The 17,255-nt window shown below is 55.7% G+C and overlaps 2 protein-coding genes across 3 annotated transcripts in view; one reads left to right on the top strand and one right to left on the bottom strand.

Moving 5' to 3' along the window:
* Window positions 1-459: 459 nt before the first annotated feature.
* On the bottom strand, window positions 460-11,804 carry Polrmt (RNA polymerase mitochondrial). Of its 2 annotated transcripts, none has more exons than XM_010634972.2 (21): window positions 11,660-11,804; window positions 11,265-11,363; window positions 7,856-8,535; window positions 6,874-7,004; window positions 6,539-6,722; window positions 5,181-5,330; window positions 4,914-5,099; window positions 4,669-4,839; window positions 4,316-4,540; window positions 3,378-4,166; window positions 3,046-3,168; window positions 2,758-2,880; window positions 2,444-2,623; window positions 2,122-2,208; window positions 1,926-2,039; window positions 1,783-1,835; window positions 1,590-1,688; window positions 996-1,068; window positions 828-919; window positions 684-754; window positions 460-598 (listed from the first exon to the last, which is right to left on the bottom strand). In XM_010634972.2, the coding sequence occupies exons 1-21, from the start codon at window positions 11,745-11,747 to the stop codon at window positions 549-551; spliced, it is 3,768 nt and encodes a 1,255-aa protein (XP_010633274.1). In that variant the 5' UTR covers window positions 11,748-11,804; the 3' UTR covers window positions 460-548. The 2 variants fall into 2 exon arrangements, with proteins under 2 accessions (XP_010633274.1, XP_010633275.1); XM_010634973.2 differs by having other exon boundaries at window positions 4,914-5,078; window positions 11,660-11,803.
* A 4,343-nt stretch (window positions 11,805-16,147) lies between these two features.
* Window positions 16,148-17,255, top strand: part of Fgf22 (fibroblast growth factor 22) — a 4,304-nt gene continuing 3,196 nt past the window's right edge. The window contains exon 1 of the mRNA XM_010635148.2: window positions 16,148-16,194. Coding sequence (XP_010633450.1) covers window positions 16,148-16,194 — 47 coding nt within the window. The remainder of the gene's footprint in view (window positions 16,195-17,255) is intronic.

The following is a 17,255-nucleotide window of genomic DNA, read 5'->3' as shown; positions in this document are numbered from 1 at the left end:
ATTAAAAATAGCAATTATTATTGCATGCCCTCCAATAGGTCAAAACCAAGCTAAGTATAATTCTTATAAAAATTTTGTGGGATATTATTATAGCCATTTTGTAAAGATGGAGCGGGTAGTAACTTATCTATGACCTCATGACAACTAATAAAGCTCTTAACACCAATGCTACATTGCCAGGGAGCAGGGATCAAATTTGTACTTGCCAGGCAGGCAGGGTGCCACTGAGCTAAATCCCCTGCCCTACAGAGGTATTTAAAGATAACTCTAGCCAGCCAGGGGTGGGCATCCTGGCCACGCGGGCGGGCGTGGGGGCGAGGCCGGGTCCCCGCCGTCGCGATGAATGTACTGACAGCCGAGGCAGCGGCCCCCACGCCCATTAACCCTCGCCCCCATTCCGCGCAATAAACGACAGCACTGGCGCCCGCGCTGCCTCTCCTTGCTCAGCAGGGGCCCGTACATCCCCAGCACAGAGCGGCTCCGTGGGTGGCGACAGACTTTATTTACACTGTGCATAGGGCTCCCGGGGACAGCAGGCAGGGCCTGCGTCAGCTGAAGAAGTAGGTGGAGGTCTTTACCTTCTCCAGGTCAAAGTCCCCTGTGGAGACAGAGGTTAGGTGAGCAGGCGGCGCAGGGCAAGCGGGAGGCCGCGCCTGCCCAGGGACCTCTCCTCCCACCTGTACCTTTCCGCGGCACTGCCAGCAGCATCTCCAGCAGCTTGGAGTTCAGCCTTCCTTTTGTCCCCGGCTGGGCACTGAAGGAGAGCAGGGGATTAGGGGAGGGAATGAGGCGAGGTGGGGAAGGTCCAGGCACAGGCGGCTCCTCACCTGTCTGCCGAGCAGAATCGCCTCACCAGGAAGGCGGACAGGTCCTCCAGAATGGGCTGGCTGTGCAGCCTGATGAACTGCTCACGGCACACCTGTGAAGCACGCAGGAGCTCCGGTGAGGCAGGGCCTGGGCGGGAGGGCGCGGACACAGGGTGGAGAAAGGCGCACCTGATTCATGACCGAGACGTCACACGCGTGTGTCCAGAAGCAGTCGTGGACAGAGACGAACGTCAAGCCCTTCCTGCAGCAGGGAGAGGCACCCATGAACGGGAGTGCCGGGCCCCTTCCCTCCCCTCCCCTCCCCTACTAGGAGGAAAGGGTCAGGGTTGGGTTGGGTTGGGGAGCAGATTGTTCTGGCAGGAGAGATGGGGGTACAATCTCTACCCAAGGCAGCATCCCAGGCCAGAACCATGCAGATGGCACACAGCCCTGTGGACATTTGCGGCAGGACTGTCCATACCGCCTCCTAGCCCCATGGTGACCACAGGGCACAAAGCCTGAATCACTTCCCTCTCCCCATGGCCACCCGGGCCTTGTGGTGGAGACCTCAGATGTCTCCTTCCCCTTCACAGCAACACCTCCCCACCTTAGCATGAACATCTCGCTACCCCTGGGCCTTAGCACACACAGCCACTCCCCACAGACTTCCAAGTACAAAGCCCACCCTGGCCTAACCCTGTGGACGGGGTCCGTATGCTGGCCTTGACCTGCAGGCAGCGGGGGCCTGGTGTGCCTGGATGGCACAAGGACGGCAGCACGCACCTGTAGCAGTGCAGGGCTGTGAGCATCATGTGGCAGGAGTCCAGTGAGTGAATGAAATTGGGCGGGAAGCCGTTCTTCTGCTTCACCACCTTGGGCTTCCTGGGGAAGTGTCCAGCCAGGTCAGGGGGCTGAGTAGGGCTGGACCCGGAGCTCCTCCCCAGGATGCAACCCAGGCCCCAGGGTCCCTGCTCACTGGTTGACATCCGCAGAAGTGTTCCAGGTGATGCTCTGGAGGCCACCTCTGATCTGCAAGTGGAAGGGGCAGTGGGACCACGAGCCTTGTACAAGGCCCAGCCGGGGGACAGCAGCAAAAGCAGGGTGCAGAGGTTCACGTACCACCAGCTTGGACTCCTTGTGGTAGGGCTGGATAATGGGGATGCCGAGGGGCGTGACCCACTCCACGGCCGAGCCGGCCTGGGAGATCAGGCGGGCGCTCTCAGTCAGCCAGTGCTGTGGGACATTGGCGCCTGCTCAGTCTGTCCCCGTGGGGCCAGGGCTGAGCCGGGCAGCGCAGACAGACGCAGACACACACCTGGATGGTCCGGGTGCTTGAGAACATCTCCCGGAGGCTCCTGAAGACCAGGTGCACCAAGTAACGGGAGGCTTCCCACACGAAGACCTGCGGACAGGGTGGAATCCACACCTGCACCTCCCACGCCCAGCCCAGAGCAGTAGCCAGGGGACCCCCTTCCCCAGCCAGTCCCAAAGCAGGGGCCCAGGAGACCCCCCAACTTCTGGAGTGTAAGCCCACAGGACACTCCACCCCCAGGGTGGGGCACTCTGGCCCCTTTCAGATGGGGAGACAAAGCCTGGGATGGGGTGGGGGACAGAGCGGGTTGGGCTGGGCCTCGCACCTGTGGGAAGTTCTCGAGCTCACGGAGGCGCTTCTCAATCTGCAGGCGCCCGCCGTACAGGGTGACCCCGTAGACCACGGTCATGACTGTCTGCTTCACCACCTTGCGGCTGATAAAGCCCTCCAGCACCTGGGCCACCTTGAGGCCCTGCTTCGCGTCCCGAGTGCGGAACACCTCCACCTACCACGGTGACAGCCGCAGGTGGTCAGAGCTGTCCAGGAGGGGTCCCTGCCTCCTGTCTCACTCAGACCCAGCATCTGCATCGACGCAGAGATGGGCTGAGGCTGTGGGGCCTCCGTGGGGTCAGGACCCACCTGTGCAGCCACCCCGCTGTACACATCCTGTGGCGTATCTGAGGTTGCCAAGTTGACAGAGGAGGCGCCCACACTGTCTCGGCCCAAGGCGGCGTAATGCTGCAGGCCATTGCAGGAGCCGTCCTGTGTGGGGGCGGCCGTGAGCCCAACCACCACCCATCACCTGCGTTTGTCCCCCACCACGCAGGGGACTGGAGGACACATGCAAGCATGGGTGACCCCAGAGCCAGACGCCCCCAGACCCAGGATACAACTGGGGAACCCACAGTGGGGCCACCCAGTGCCCACCTGGTGAATGGGCAGGTGGGAGACAAAGGCAGCAGGGTCTGGGGACCGCACAGCCCGGGCCACCTCCATGCAACAGGCCAGTGTCTGCCAGGGGTCCTCAGCATCCATCCACCACTTCCGGCCCTGCAGGGGAGGCAGGTGAGGGCAGGACCAAGTTTAGGGCCAGCTCAGGGGACATGGGCAGAGGAAAAGGACAGAAATAAAGGACCGGGCTGATGGGCGCCCCTAGGTGTGAAGCAGGACAACAGGAAGAGTAGAGAGACGGCTGGAGTCAGAGTGCACGGAGGGCCTCGAGGGACAGAGGAGGAGACGGGAGTGGGAACCCAGCGCACCGTCATGGGCTGGTCAGCTGAGTCCAGGATGTCATCCATCATGGTGTTGGCAAAGGCCAGGCGGGCGCGAAGTGGCTCACTCTTCTTGAACCCAGTGAGGTTGATCAGGTGGATCTTGAGCCAGTCAAGGCCATGGGGGCCAAGTGGGCGGCCCTGGGCGAACTCCAGCAGGGCGCGAGCCAGGTCGCTGCCCAGGTGATTGAAGTGGGGTGGGCAGGGGTAAGTGCGGCCACGGAAGTCCATGTTGTGCGGCAGCCAGAAGACCTGGTGCCGCAGGTGCTGGGCCAGCGACAGGCGATACAAGGCCTCTCTCCAAAGGCTATGCATCTCTCGGGCAATCTTCAGGCAGCGGGTCACCTCCGCCCGCAACTCAGCTTTGCGATGCGGTGAGGCATCGGGCGGCAAGTTGTCCAATGGCGGGCGCGGTGCCTCAGAGGCAGGGGGCGGGACGCCCAGGTGGGCAGAGCCCTTGTCACGGAAGATGTCCAGCACCAGGTCCAGCACGCGCCCATTGACGCGCCAGGCGCAGTTGCCCAGCTGCGTGAGGGCATCCAGGGCACCATGCAGCTCTGTGGGCGGGCAGCTCTCCAGCAGGTTCTGGTGCTGCAGGGAGCCATCCACAGAGCGCATTAGCTTGGTGGGGCTCAGCAGGAAGCCTCCAGACTGTGAGGAGGACCAGGGCACTGGGGGGCACAGCATGGGCATGTCAGTCGCCTCGAAGATCAGTGAGGGCTCTGCGGCATCCTCCAGCAGCTGAATGAAGGCCGGGTGTGGCCTCAGGAAACCAATCTGGGCAGGTGAGATAGGCAGGTGATCACAGGTGCCAGCTGAGAATGAGGGACGGAAGAGCAGCACCTGGGGACCCCAAGGGATTCCCCAGTCACGGGGACCTCAAGCCCTGCAGCCCCAGGGTTGGGGAGGGCCCTGGCCCCACGCACCTGGCGTATACCGCGGAAGGTGTACACGTGGTACAGCATGGGGACCGGCTGGGAGGAGTTCTGAGACAGGGACAGGCTGGGCGGCAGCTGTACTGACTGTACCAGGATCTCCAGGAGCAGCTTGCCCAGGGACAGGATATCCATCATGGGCCAGAGCTGCGGTGGCGCAGGCTCGGGTGGCCCCAGCATCTCCCAGTGCTGCCGTGGCAGGCAAGGCTCAGCCATCTGCGGGGAGGGCAGGTCAGGCCACTGGCCTAGGCACCCAGTTCACACCTGGGGAAACTGAGGCTCGGGGCTTCCGTGCCTGCTCTGACGAGGGGGTGGGAGGAGAGAAGAGGGAGGGCAGGCCACACCTGGGTGTCAGAGGCGAGCAGCTGCAGGTACTGCGTGTACCGCTGCTCCAGCTCCTGCAGCTGGCCTCGGCACCGCCTCTGCTGCAAGATGTGCCGCTCGAAGGTCTTCATGGCCAGCCGCTGCACCAGGTACACGAATGGCTCGCCCTGGGCAGGCAGTATGTTCAGGAACTGGGGGCAGAGATGCAGCATCAGCAGCCGCCAGCCGCCAGGCCCTGTCCCCACCCCCAGGAACAGGGTGCCACCTGTAGGAGCATCTGCACTAGCTCATCCTCGGGGAGCACACACAGGAAGGGGTAGAGCGTCGGCCGCCCCTGTTCTGTGAGCTGGGCCAGTCTGGCCTTGGCCTCCTGCAGCTGGCGGTGCAGCTCAGCCTCCCAAGTCCTGCGCAGGGTGTCCAGGGTCTTCCGCTGCAGGAGATGGGGCATGGGCTGGTCACCCAAGTGCACAGGCCCATGGGGACAGTGTCTCGTTTGGACCTCAAGGGACCCGGTGTGCAGGTCCACTCTTACCGCCTCAAGGGTCTTCTGGGTCGGTGATAAGACCTTTTCCACAGACTCAACATGCACGACGCTGGCCAGCTCCAAACTCAGCTGCTGCCGGAACATGGCCTTCAGTGTCTCCAGGGGGAGGTGCAGCCTCGGGTAGGACACAGGGCCATCCTGTGTGGGCCCAGCGGGAGGTGAGCCCAAGGAGGCACCCAGCCTGCCTCCTACCAGGAACTCTGGTCTGCTGCCTATGGGATTAGTCAGGGAACGTCGTTCTTTGTGTCCCTGGATGCTACCTGTTTCCTTTGCAGACCTGGCGTGGTATGGGTATGTAACTTTCCAAAAGCAGACAAGTTAAAAATAGCGACAAGGGTCAGGGATTTCGCTCAGTGTTTCTACCACCTGCCTCAGAAGTGCAAGGACCCGAGTTCAATCCCCAGTAAGAAAAAATTTTTAAGACGTGGGGGGACAAGAGCTGGGCATGGTGACAATGATCTTAGCGCTCGGGAGGCTGAGACAGGATGGCTGTGAGTTCGAGAACAGCCTGGGCTACCAAGTGAGTTTAAGCCCAACCTGGACTGTGTATTGAGATTCTGTCTCAAGGAAAAAAAAAAAAAAAAAAAAAAAAAAAAAAAAAAAAAAAAAAAAAGACAAAAAGCCAGACATGGCCTGTAGTCCTAGCACTCAGGAGAGTTTGAGGCTATCTTGGGTTACATAATGAGTTCGAGGGTAACCTGAACCACTTATGTCCACAGAGTGTGTGTACAGAGAAGTCCACAGCCAGACACAAAATTAAGCCAGGTCCATCCACAGACGGGAATCTTACTCAGCCAGGAGAGGAGTGAGGCTGATACTTACCACAGCATGGAATGGACCTTGTTCAGTGAGAGATGCCAGACACAGGACACACAGCATGGGGCAATTTGGACAGGAAATGCCTGGGACAGGGGATTCCTCCAGAGACAGGAAATGAAATTGTGGGCACCAGGCCCAGGGAGGGGATGGGAGCTTCCTCTGGGGTGAGGGAATATTTTGGACCTAGGCAGAAGTAATAGCTGCAGGACTAGGGGTGCACTCCAAAACTCCCTGAGCTAGTAATACTCTGGAAAGCATGAAGGTTGGTGAAAGCCACCTCAGAGACAGACAAACCCTGGAGCCATGTACCTGGGGGCCCCTGGTGTCCCCCCTCAGGTTCAGAAGGTCACACCCTACCCTCCCAACCCCCACAAGGCTGAGGCCAGCTCTGGCTCCTTAAACATGCATGAAGCAAGGAAGGAGGAAATCAGAGCTGGTGGTGGTCAGTGCACTCGGGAGGACAAGGTGACCTGTGTGTGCTACACCAGGGCTGCTGCTGTGCTGGGCACTGCCTCTGCCTGGCTCACCTTGGCGTAGACCTCACGGAGCAGTGTCGAGGTGTTGACCTGTGGTGAGGGCTGTGGTGGGCAGAAGTCAGGCTTGGCCTTGAGCACGGCCCGCAACATCGCGGCCTTCTCCTCACTGGACAGGGTCACCTCCAAGAACAGCTGCTCCAGCTGCAGACCATCCTGGGCCATCTGCTCCAGACACCTTTGGGTGAGAGGGGGCACACATGGGATGGGACACCAGAAGTCCACATGCAGAGCCCACCCCAGGGGACCTTGCAGCCACCCCCGTGCCTCACCCTGCAGCCCTCAATAAGCCCACTGTGCCCAAGGGTTGACAACAGGTACCCACCTACCTTTGGATGACGACGACATCCCGATCCACCCGCCCTAGGCACTGCAGGATGGAGGCGTAGGAAAGCAGGTCTGGGGTGAAGCCACCAGCTTTCATGATGCTCAGCACAGACAGCAGTTCCCTGTAGGAGCCCTGGGAACAGCACATAAGGGTGAGGTTCCCTGGGATGGTCCAGGTTCTCTCACTCTGTTCCCTGCAACCAGTGACTTAGGGTGGAGGACTGGGCCAGCCAGGTGGACAAATGCCTCCACTTGACATTGCTTGGAGGCGTGTGTCCCTCAGGGGGCAGCAAGGACTGGTTAAATTATTTTTTGAGCCAGGTGCACGCCTACATTCCTAGCACTATGGAGGCAGAACACTAAGTTCAAGGCAAGCCTGGGCTATAGAGTGAGTTCAAGGCCAGCCTGAACTACATAGCAAGGCCCTGTCTTTAAAAAAAAGAAAGACTGCCACCTGCCTCACAAGAGCAAGGACCCCTGGAACCAAAAACCAAACAAGCAAACAAAAAAAACAAAAAGAAACTTGGACAGAAGCTAGAAAAAAACCCAATACCATGGAAGCAGAATCTTTCATTTTTGATCATTTTCAAAACTTCCATGTTACTTACATTTGGAAAGCCTAATTAATGTAATGAACAAAGGACTCGTGATGAGGCTCTCCTGTCATCCCGGCTACATGGGAGACAGAGGCAGGAAAAGCCCACGTTTGAGCTTAGTCAGGAAAACTTTGTGGCTTAATGGGATTCTGTCTTTAAAAAAAAAATCAAGGGCCAGTACTACAAAAAGAAAGAAGGGCAGGGATGTAGCTCAGTGGCACGGCACCTGCCTGGAAAGTGTGAGGCCCTCAGTTCAATTCCCAGTGCACCCCACTCCCGCCAAAACAAACAGAAAACCTCAAAGGACTTGAACTTCGGGGTCATAAGCCAAGGGTTGGAAGCCAAGGGCAGGTGTCATCCTTTCCGTCCTCTCCAGAGAGTCCCTCACCTTGCGAGCCCAACCAAGCATGACAGTGTTGCACATGGCTTGAGTGATCAACCCCTGCTTGGTCGGTGAGGAGTACTGCTTGGTCAACACACGGGAGGCGAGAGCCATATGCTCAGTGGCCAGGCAGCAGTCGAGGAAGGCCTCAAGCCTCCGCTGCCTTGTCTGCTGCTCCAGGCTCAGTTTCAGTGAGTGCTGCATCTCGCTGCGGTTCAGATTCAGGGGAGCCTCACACGGCTGGGCGGGACCCCAGTCCACAGGCTCCTCTGCTGGTTCCTCCGTTCTGTCATTCCTGTTGGCAGGCTGCTTGCTCACCAGCTGGGACTCAGAGAGTGGCAGTTTGGCCGTGGCTGCAGACCTGGCCTTCGGTGCAGCCATGGACATGGCTGAGGGCTTGGTGGGGGATTTGGCCTTGGCCTTGGCCTTGAGCTTGAACTCGGGGGCCAGAAACCGACCCTTTGCCTGCAGCTTCTCCCGTACTAACTTTTGCCTCTTCTGCAGCATCTGCTGGTCCTGGTCCAGCTTCCTTGCCCAGCTCCCACCGATCCTTAGCTCGGCCTTCGCAGGTGGCGGAGTGCCACCAGCCCTGCCACTGTCGGCAGGGATTCGAGTGACCTCCACCCTCTTCACCGTCACTTCAGACACGCTCTCAGCCTGCAGCTGCCGCACCCGGGCCTCCAGCACTGAGGAGAGGGGAAGGGGACTCATTCAGGGCCAGAACACACGCCGAGGATGCAGAAGGCACCTAGGTCATGCATGTCTTCCAGGTGCACCCCTGACTTCATGCTTACCCCCACCTTCTTCAGGCCTCTCCAATCAGTGCCCAGACCAGCTCTAAAGTCCTCCAAGCCAGCTCCTTCACATCTCCCCATCACTGGTCCCTCTCTCTCCATGTGCCCAGGCTAAGCCCCGGCCTCTCCCACAATGCCAGGCTTCGCTCTGTGCCTCTTGGTCTTACCCTCACTTGCTCTGCCCATTTCACTCTTGCTATCTCAGGGCTTTTGCATGTGCTTTACCTCCCCTGAACACTCAGCTGACCCTGAGCTGCCTATTCCTAGTCTAGACTGCTGCCTGCTGATCACGGTCCTGCCTGTTTCCACCTCACATTGCTTCTCTGCATCCTCGCTGGGCTGTTCTACACCACCAGAGACTGCCACATAGGCCAGTGCTGAGCACTGCTCCTGTGTTTTCTAGTCACTTTTTGTTGTCGTTTTCTTTTCCATTACTGGGAATTCAACTCAGGGCCTTGTGCTTGCCAGGTAGGCACAGTGCTACTGAGCTAAATGCCTGGCCCTCTTGTTAAAGACTGAATGACAGTACTTCACATGGGAACTATTCAAAACAACCAGTCATTGGGTGTGATGGCACACACCTGTAATTCCAGCACTTGGGAGACTGAAGCAGGAAAATCTCCAAGAGTTTGAGGCCAGCGTGGGCTACAGAGTGGGTTCAAGGCCAGGATGAATTACATAGTGAGACCCTGTCTCAAACACCAACACAAGGGCTGGGCGTGGTGGTGAATGCCTATAATCCCAGCACTAAGGAGGCTGAGGCAGGAGGATCGCTGTGAGTTTGAGACTAGCCTGGGCTACATAATGAGTTCCAGGTCAGTCTCAACTACATAGTGAGACCCTGTTGCAAAAAAACAAAAACAAAAACAAAAAACCATCAAAACAAAACAAACCAGCAAGATCACCATCAAAAATGCAAGAAACTTGGCACTAAACATGTCACGTAAGCCTGGTATGGTGGCACATACCTATTGTCCCAGCATTCAAGAGGCTGAGGCAGGAGGATTTTGAGGCTACCCTGGGCTACCCAGTGAATTCGAGGCCAATCTAAACTACCTAACAAGATCCGGTCTCAAAAAAACAAAAAAGAGGGCTGGGGATTTAGCTCAGTGGTGCTGAGTTCAATCCCTAGTACCAAAAGGAAAAAAACAAAAAACAGAACATGGTTTAACGACCTTTGTTTATAGTGTAAGTTAAAGGGCGGCATATAAGCACTTACGGGGCCTGGGAGTAGCATGGTAGCTCAGTCAAGCTGCTCCTCTGTGCACGTCTGTGAGGAGTGGTATCCACACTAGACATTAGTTTGGGTGAGCAGGTGGATGAGCTAATACAAAATCCTGAAACAGTAAGACCCAGCTGTATTTACTTGCTCTCTGCCTCCTCCACCAGGACCCCAGCCCATCTGCCCTGTACTCAGCCATGCAGGTAGCTGATGGCCGGAACTGAAAAGGGCTCACAACAGATTTGTTGGAATGAAACGAAAAGGTAAGAGTGATTGGGGCCCTCAGATTACTCCAAATCTCAGGTGACATCTTTAGAAAAAAAACAGAGGGAAGGTGTGTGGAGAAGGAAAGGAGACAGATGTGGTACCGGCTTTCTCCAGGGGAGGCAGCAACTGAGCTGAGGCCTGGGAGATGAGAGGAACCAGCTTTGCAGGGAGCAGGGAAGAAGCAGGGGCAGAGGCCCTGGGGCAGGCGCGGTTCATCCTTCCCTTAGCAGAGAGGTCAGTGTTAGCTACAGGAGAAGGTGGGTCCATGACCAAGAGAGTGTACAGATGTCGCTCCGCTCACGCAAAGACAAGACTGCAGAGCATAAGACGTGATTTAAATTTTTGGAACCTCCCTCTGGTTAGATGATGATTCTGGGGCTTGCTATAAAACAAGTACATGGATAAGAAAGGGAAGACTACTGATGAAGACAGAAGGTGACTACACTTGTCTTTGCTCTCCTATGCAAGACTTTTCTGTAATAGCAAGATCTTTCTATAGCTTCCCCCCTCCACTTCCTGGCTGCCTGCCTGCTAGCAGGGCAGGAAGGGAAACCAAGATGCTTGACACTGGCCTGGAGGTGGGGGCGTTGTCCAGGAAACACAAAGACACCACACCTTCCTCTGACCATAGGCCCTGGGCCATCCTGTCAGCTAGATTTTGTCACCTAACCCTGAGAGAAGAGATGGGCAGTTGAAAGTTCAAATGCACATGTAGCTACACATGACCCTGGGTACCTCTCTATGCTTAATTCAGAGTCTCAACTGTCTCTTTAGAATACAGAGGCCCAGTGGGGCTCTGCGGTGGGAGGATCACAAAAGCTCAGAGCCAGCTCAGCACACAAGGCCCAGGACACGTGTGGGATGTCTTGATCAGTATGCCACCTTCCTAGCTGGCCCTGGGGACCACACCCTGAGCCTCAGGATTTTCTTTGCATATCAAGCCTGGGGTCCGGGATTTAGCTCAGGAGTTCCACTGCCTGCCTAGCAAGCACAAGGCCCCTAGTTCGATCCCTAGTTCGATCCCTGGTACCAAAAAAAAAAAAAAAGAAGAAGAAGAAGAAGCCCGTCCCCTTCTTGTGGGGTCACCCAGGGAGTGAACTCTGCAGAGGATGGAGCTTCAGCCTCCACTTACCCTCCAGCAGTTCCACATGGCCCCAGTCCTTCCGGCGTTCTTGCTCACAGGGGCTGGCAGACGAGTTCCTTCTGGAACCCCAGAGGCCAACGAGGATCCCTGGGGAGAGACAAGGGCGGCTGAAATGGGCCTAGGGGTCCTCACGGACAAGCTGCAGTGTCAAAGAGCAAAGGGACCCTAGAGTCAGTGGTAACTATCAAATGTCAGGGGGCTTTTTGCCCAAGACTCAAAGGTCAACGTTCCCGGTGGATCCCCCTCAGGAGGCGGGGCCCTGCAGGGCAAAGGGCAAAGGTTGGGAGATCCCGGGCGCGCGGAAAGCCGAAGGTCACGGCCGCGCGGCAAGAGAAGCAGAGGCAGCAGAGTAGCCCCACGCCGTTGGGCCTCGGGCACTTTACCTTCTTTGGCCGTGGTGCAGGGGTGGCCCGAGGACCGCAGCGCCCTGCTGAGCTCCGCCGCACTCCGGCCCCAGCGCAGCGTAGCCATGCTGCGGCCCGGGCGCCTAAACTGCGCAGGCGCGCACACCGCTTGCCGGGAGTTGCGGTTCTGTGGCCGACGGAAGCTGCGAAGGGTCAATTGGGCCGGAAGTGAGCCGCCAGAACTACAACTCCTAGAGGCAGTGGGGCCAGAGGCCTCAAGGCAGGGCTGGAGATGCCTTCTGATTGGTTGTTCCCTGTGCAGGAGGAAAGGGCTGAACCACCATTGCCTTGGCAGTTTGGTTTTATCTAAGGCTGTCTTTGGAAGGACCATGATCTGGTTTTTTGTTTTTGTTTTTCAAAGTTTACTCATCTAGTCATATTGTATGCTTATAATCCCATCATTCAGGAGGCTGAGGCAGGAGGATCACCATGAGTCCAAGGCTACCCTCAGGTACTTAGTGAGCTCAAGGCCAGCCTAGATTACATAGGGAGACTTTGTCTCAAACAAACACACACAAACAAACAAAGCCAATGAAGTACACTCATCTAATAATTAGGACAGCATTCTGCAATGAGATTCCTGTCCACATCCTTCACTGATCCAACAAGATGAGTGGGGGACTATTGGTAGGTATTCTCGCTTTATTGTGGAGAAAGTTGAGGTTCAGAGAGGTCAGTAGAGTGACGCAAAGATGCACAGCATGGACATTGGGGAGATTAAAGGGAAAGTGCTGGTCTGTCCGAAAAGCTGAGAGATAGCAGGGGGTCTTGTGTTTCCTGAGTGTTTTCTTTATCCGCTCCCTCAGGCCTCAGTTTATCCAGTAATCCCCAAGCATCCAAGGACAGGGCAGAATGAAACAGGACACATGGATTAAACGGACATCTGATAAAAGGAATGAAAGGATTCCTGGAGCCCAGATCCATCTCCAGCCTCCAGGAGACTGCTCAGGGGAAGCCAGGGCCTGAAAGGCCTGACCACCTCGTGTATGGTTAGGAAAACTGAGGCCCACAAGAGGGAACTCTGGTATGTGAAGGATCCAGCTGAGGTACAGTTTGGGTGACTACAGCGTTATCAAGTGCAAAAGGCCTGAGGTAAGGGCCTGTGGAGAGCTGGAGGAGCTGAGCCACGTTGGGTGGGAGAAAAAGCAAAGATGAGATGTCACCAAGGGAGGACACGCTGGCCTTCCTCTGCCCAAGTTGCCACTGCTCCCAGTGCCTGAATTTGTTTCCCTGCCAGCCCAGGGAGGGTGGCGCCTATGAACAACACATTCCAGGCAGAGCTGCCCACGCCACTGGTGCCCACGATGATGCTACCAGCCAGGAATGTATCCAGCAGACAGTAGCAGCCGCCCTCACCTGCCCATCTCACCCAGGGATGCCCGCGGTGCTGTGTGACTTCAGACCTGGCTCAGTCCTGGGGTCATCTTCTTGACCCCTCAGTCTGAATCAACACAGCCTGCTCTCCAGGGCCTAGAGACGCCCTCACACCTTGTGGGCTGGCAGAGGAGGGACCTGGGTGGAAGTCAAGATTTCCAGATTCTTTCTCTGTTCCTTTTGCCTCAGATTCTGTTTCTATTTCATCTATTAATATATCCCAACTTTTATGAGATAGGGTCTTGCTATATAGTCAGGCTGACCATCCTTTGCCTCAGCCTCCCAAGTGCTGAGATGACAGGCGTGTATCACCATGCCCAGCCTTCCTCTCGTACTTGATTAGATCCCCTAACCAGTGTCTCCCTGAGCAGGAGTAATTCTCTACTCAGTTCCCACGCAGAGCTCCTTGAAACATCCACAAGGAGCTCTGTCAGTGCCCACCTGTATTGGACTCAGCTCCCTGGGTGTGAGTTGTTCTTTTCATTGTATTTTTCTTCTTTTTTATGTTTTCATACAGGGTCTGGCTGTGTACTAAGTTGGCTTTAAACTGGCTAAATTGTCCAGGCTGGCCTTGAACTCACTCACAATCCTCCAGCCTCAGCCTCCCCAGTGCTGGGTTTACAGGTAGGCGCCACCACGCCCAGCATTTTCATTGTATTCCTTTTCGGCTTATTGTCAAGTAGGCAGTGTCCTAAATTCAGTCTCCAGTACTAAGAAAGAAAATGAAAAAAAAAAGGGCCAGGGACATAGCTCAGCGGTGCCGGACCTACCTGGCAAGCACAAGGTCCTGCGTTCGACCCCTAGTACCACAAAATAAATAAATCAATGATACCTGCATTGAGAAAGGTGAAGAGTTGCCAGGCATGGGATCAGGTTCCTGGGGTGCTGGCGCAAATTGCCATAAACTCGGTAATTTAAGCCAATAGTAATGTGTTTTCTTGCTAGAGAAGTCCTGGGTCAGTGTCACTGGGCTGAGACCCAGGTCTGTGCAGGGCTGTGCAGGGCTGTGCTCCCACCTGAAACTCCAGGGAAAGTCTTGCTGCCTCTCACATCTGGGGTTCCAGGAATCCCTGTCTTGTGACTAGGACACCCCAGCATCCAGTGGTCTCATGGCCTTCTCCTCTTCTGCCTGAAAAGTCTCCCTTTATCATGGTGGGACATACCTGTAATCCCAGCAATCTGGGAGGCTGAAGCAGGAGGATTGCCTCGAGTTCCAGGCCAGCGTGGACTACATAGCGAGATCCTGTCTCAAAAGAACAACAACAACAACAACAACAACAACACACACACACACACACACACACACACACACACAAAACAAAAGGGGCCAAGGATTTAGCTCAGTGGCATTGCACCTGCCTCTCAAACAAAAAGTCCTGAGTTCAATTCCTGGTACATACACACACACACACACACACACACACACACACACACACACAAAGTCATTTTGTCATTTCTGTAAAAACAAAAACAAGGGGTGGGGATTTCGCTCAGTGGTTCTGTAGCCTGCCTTGCAAGCGCAAGGTCCCAAGTTCAATCCCCGGTACAAAAAAAAAAAAGAATAAAAATAAAAACAAAAACAAAAAAAGGGCTGCAGACGGACTGCAAAGCCCTTGGGTTTAATCCACAGTCTGGGCCAGGAGGATTCAGGTCAGTGAATTTTCTCAAATTGAGCACATCTATGAACAGGTCTTCCAGGAAAAGTAAGAGCACATCAGCCCAGCCCCAAAGCCTCCTGGGGTCTCTGGAGCCCTTCCTAAAATGTCCCATCAGGGGCAGTTCCTTTTATGTCTGTCTACTTTGACTCAGCGTTGCTTGGGAGACTCACCTATGCTGTGTATGGAGGAGTCCTTTTTCATGGTTGTGTAGGATTCTGGTGTTAGGCTTTGTGGCAATACACTTACTCGTGTTCCTGCAGATGGGAAGTAGAGGGGGAATCAAGAATTGAGGAGGGCCAGGGATGTAGCTCAGTGGCACCGCAACTGCCTGGCCAAGTGCAAGGTCCTGAGTTCAATTCCTAGACCAAAAAAAAAAAAAAAGAATTGAGTTTGGAACAGCATGTGCAGGTGTTTATTATATGATTATTGTTCTTTTAGCTGTCCTGTAAGCTTGAAGTCTTTAAAAAAAACTCAGCAAAAGATGGGCATGATGTAGCTCAGCTGTAGGGTGCATGCCACCTGATGGAGGTAGGGCATAAAAGAAATCATAATTAGCCAGGTACGATGGCACGCATCTGTAACTCCAGCCACACAGGAGACTGAGGCAGGAAGATCTCAAATTTGAGGCCAGTTGGAGCAAGTTAGCAAGACCCTGTCTCAAAATAAAAAGTACAAAGGGCTGGGGATATAGCTCAGTGCAAGGCCCTGAGTTCAGTCTCTCGCATTGAAACAAACTAAAATAAAAGTAAAAGGAAGAAAAGAAAATCACAAGGAAATACCACTTTAACCCCACCAGCACGGCTATCATCTCAGGAATAAGTGGGACACGATGTGGAGAAACCAGAACCTTGTGCTTCCCTGGGAATGTAAAGTTGTATGGTGCGTGGAAAACAGTATGGCAGCTGCTCAAGAGGCTAAAAGGAGACGTGGGCGCACACAGCGAGGTCCATCCACAGCCCGGGTCGGCACTCGGCCAGGACAGGAGTGAGGCTGGGACACTCTCCACGGTGCGGACGGACCCTCAGGACACTGTGCCCAGCGAGAGACGCCAGACACAGAGGACATGGCGTGGGGCTCGGTGCACAGGAAACGCCCAGGAGAGGCGACTGCAGAGACAGGAAGTGGATTCGGGGTGCCAGGGCTGGGAGGGGACAGGTGACCGCTCATGGGGACAGGTGAGGCTTCTTCTGGGGTGATGAAATGTTTTGGAATTAGAGGTGGCAGTCACCACAGCTTTGAGAGTGCGTTTATGACACTGAACTGTCCACTTTAAGTAGGTGACTTGTATGGTACGAAGAGTGTATTTCAATAAAGACAACATTAATGACTCGCCTCAGATTCCTGGGGCATCTCTGGACTGAACAATGTCCTGTGGGGTGCAGGTGGAGACATTTCAGGGCGGGCTGTTTCACGGAGGGGCAGGGTATGGTCCAGCATGTCACCTGATGATGGCCCTCTCCTGGCCCACTTCACGGAGGCAGAGTGAGTGCGGATGTCAAGGAGGACCAACAGACCCCAGGGCTTCTCAGGTGCTGCCTCAGGGTACGGGGTCAGACCTGGGCCTGAGGACCCCGAGGCACTCAGCTCTAGGCCCAGAAACATCACAGTGATCACCCAGCTCCCATGTGACCTGCGGTCAGGAAGAGCTGGGATCCCCTGAGCCACTGGAAAGGAATCCTAGCGCCTGGCAAGACCGGTTGCCCTCCCGAGGGTTCCCCAAAAGGGCAGGCTCTCCAGCTGTCTTCACCCTACTGCTATTTAAAGCTGCTGCCTGGGGCCAGGGACGCAGGATGGAGCTGAGGAACAGAGGGGGGACTTGGAATCCTGGGTGGGTCCTATGTGGGTTGTTGCCCCACCCTGCCTCAGTTTCTCTGCCTGATGGCGACTCCTCTTGGCTCTGTGTCCCCCACTGAGCCCCCAGAACACAGTGGGTGATAAGGGCCGGCCAGGCCCGGCTGGGGTGCTGCGAGGGCCTAGGGTGTGGCCGGGAGTGGGTGCAGTGTGGGTGTGAATGAGGCTGCCCGGGCCCTGAAGTTTGGCTGTCACCTCGACGTCTCCTTCTACCAGTGACACACCCTCCTGTGCATCCAGCCCATGTCGGGGGTGGTGTCACCTGGGAAGTGCAGTTCAGGGCCAGGTCGCCACCAACTGACACACGGGCTGGAACCTTCCACCTCTGTCTCCACCGGGCCTCGGTTGCCCAGGCTGCTCCTAAACTCACTACTTTCTTGCCTCAGCCTGTCCAATGGCTGGGTGACAGGTGTGTGCCAACAGACTCTGTCCTTGTAGCTGTCTGTGTCTCTGTTTATCTGTTTCTCAGTCTCTCCTTGTCTCTGTCTCTGCTTTCTCTTTTGTCTCTGTTTTGGTTTGGTTTGGTTTAGTTTTGAGACAAGGTCTCACTATGTAGCACAGGCTGGCCTCAAACTCCCTGCCTCAACCTCCCTAGTGCTAGGATAACGCGAGCACTGTAAGTCTGCCTCTCGTCTTTGTCTCTCTCATCTCTGTCCTTGTATCTCTCTGGTCTCTGTCCCTCCAGTCTCGGT

Source organism: Fukomys damarensis, unplaced genomic scaffold, assembly GCF_012274545.1.
Source record: "Fukomys damarensis isolate Sample0158 unplaced genomic scaffold, DMR_v1.0_HiC HiC_scaffold_37, whole genome shotgun sequence".
Classification (NCBI taxonomy): domain Eukaryota; kingdom Metazoa; phylum Chordata; class Mammalia; order Rodentia; family Bathyergidae; genus Fukomys; species Fukomys damarensis.
The sequence above is the reverse complement of the archived record's forward strand: the minus strand, read 5'-3'. Positions and strand labels throughout refer to the sequence as shown.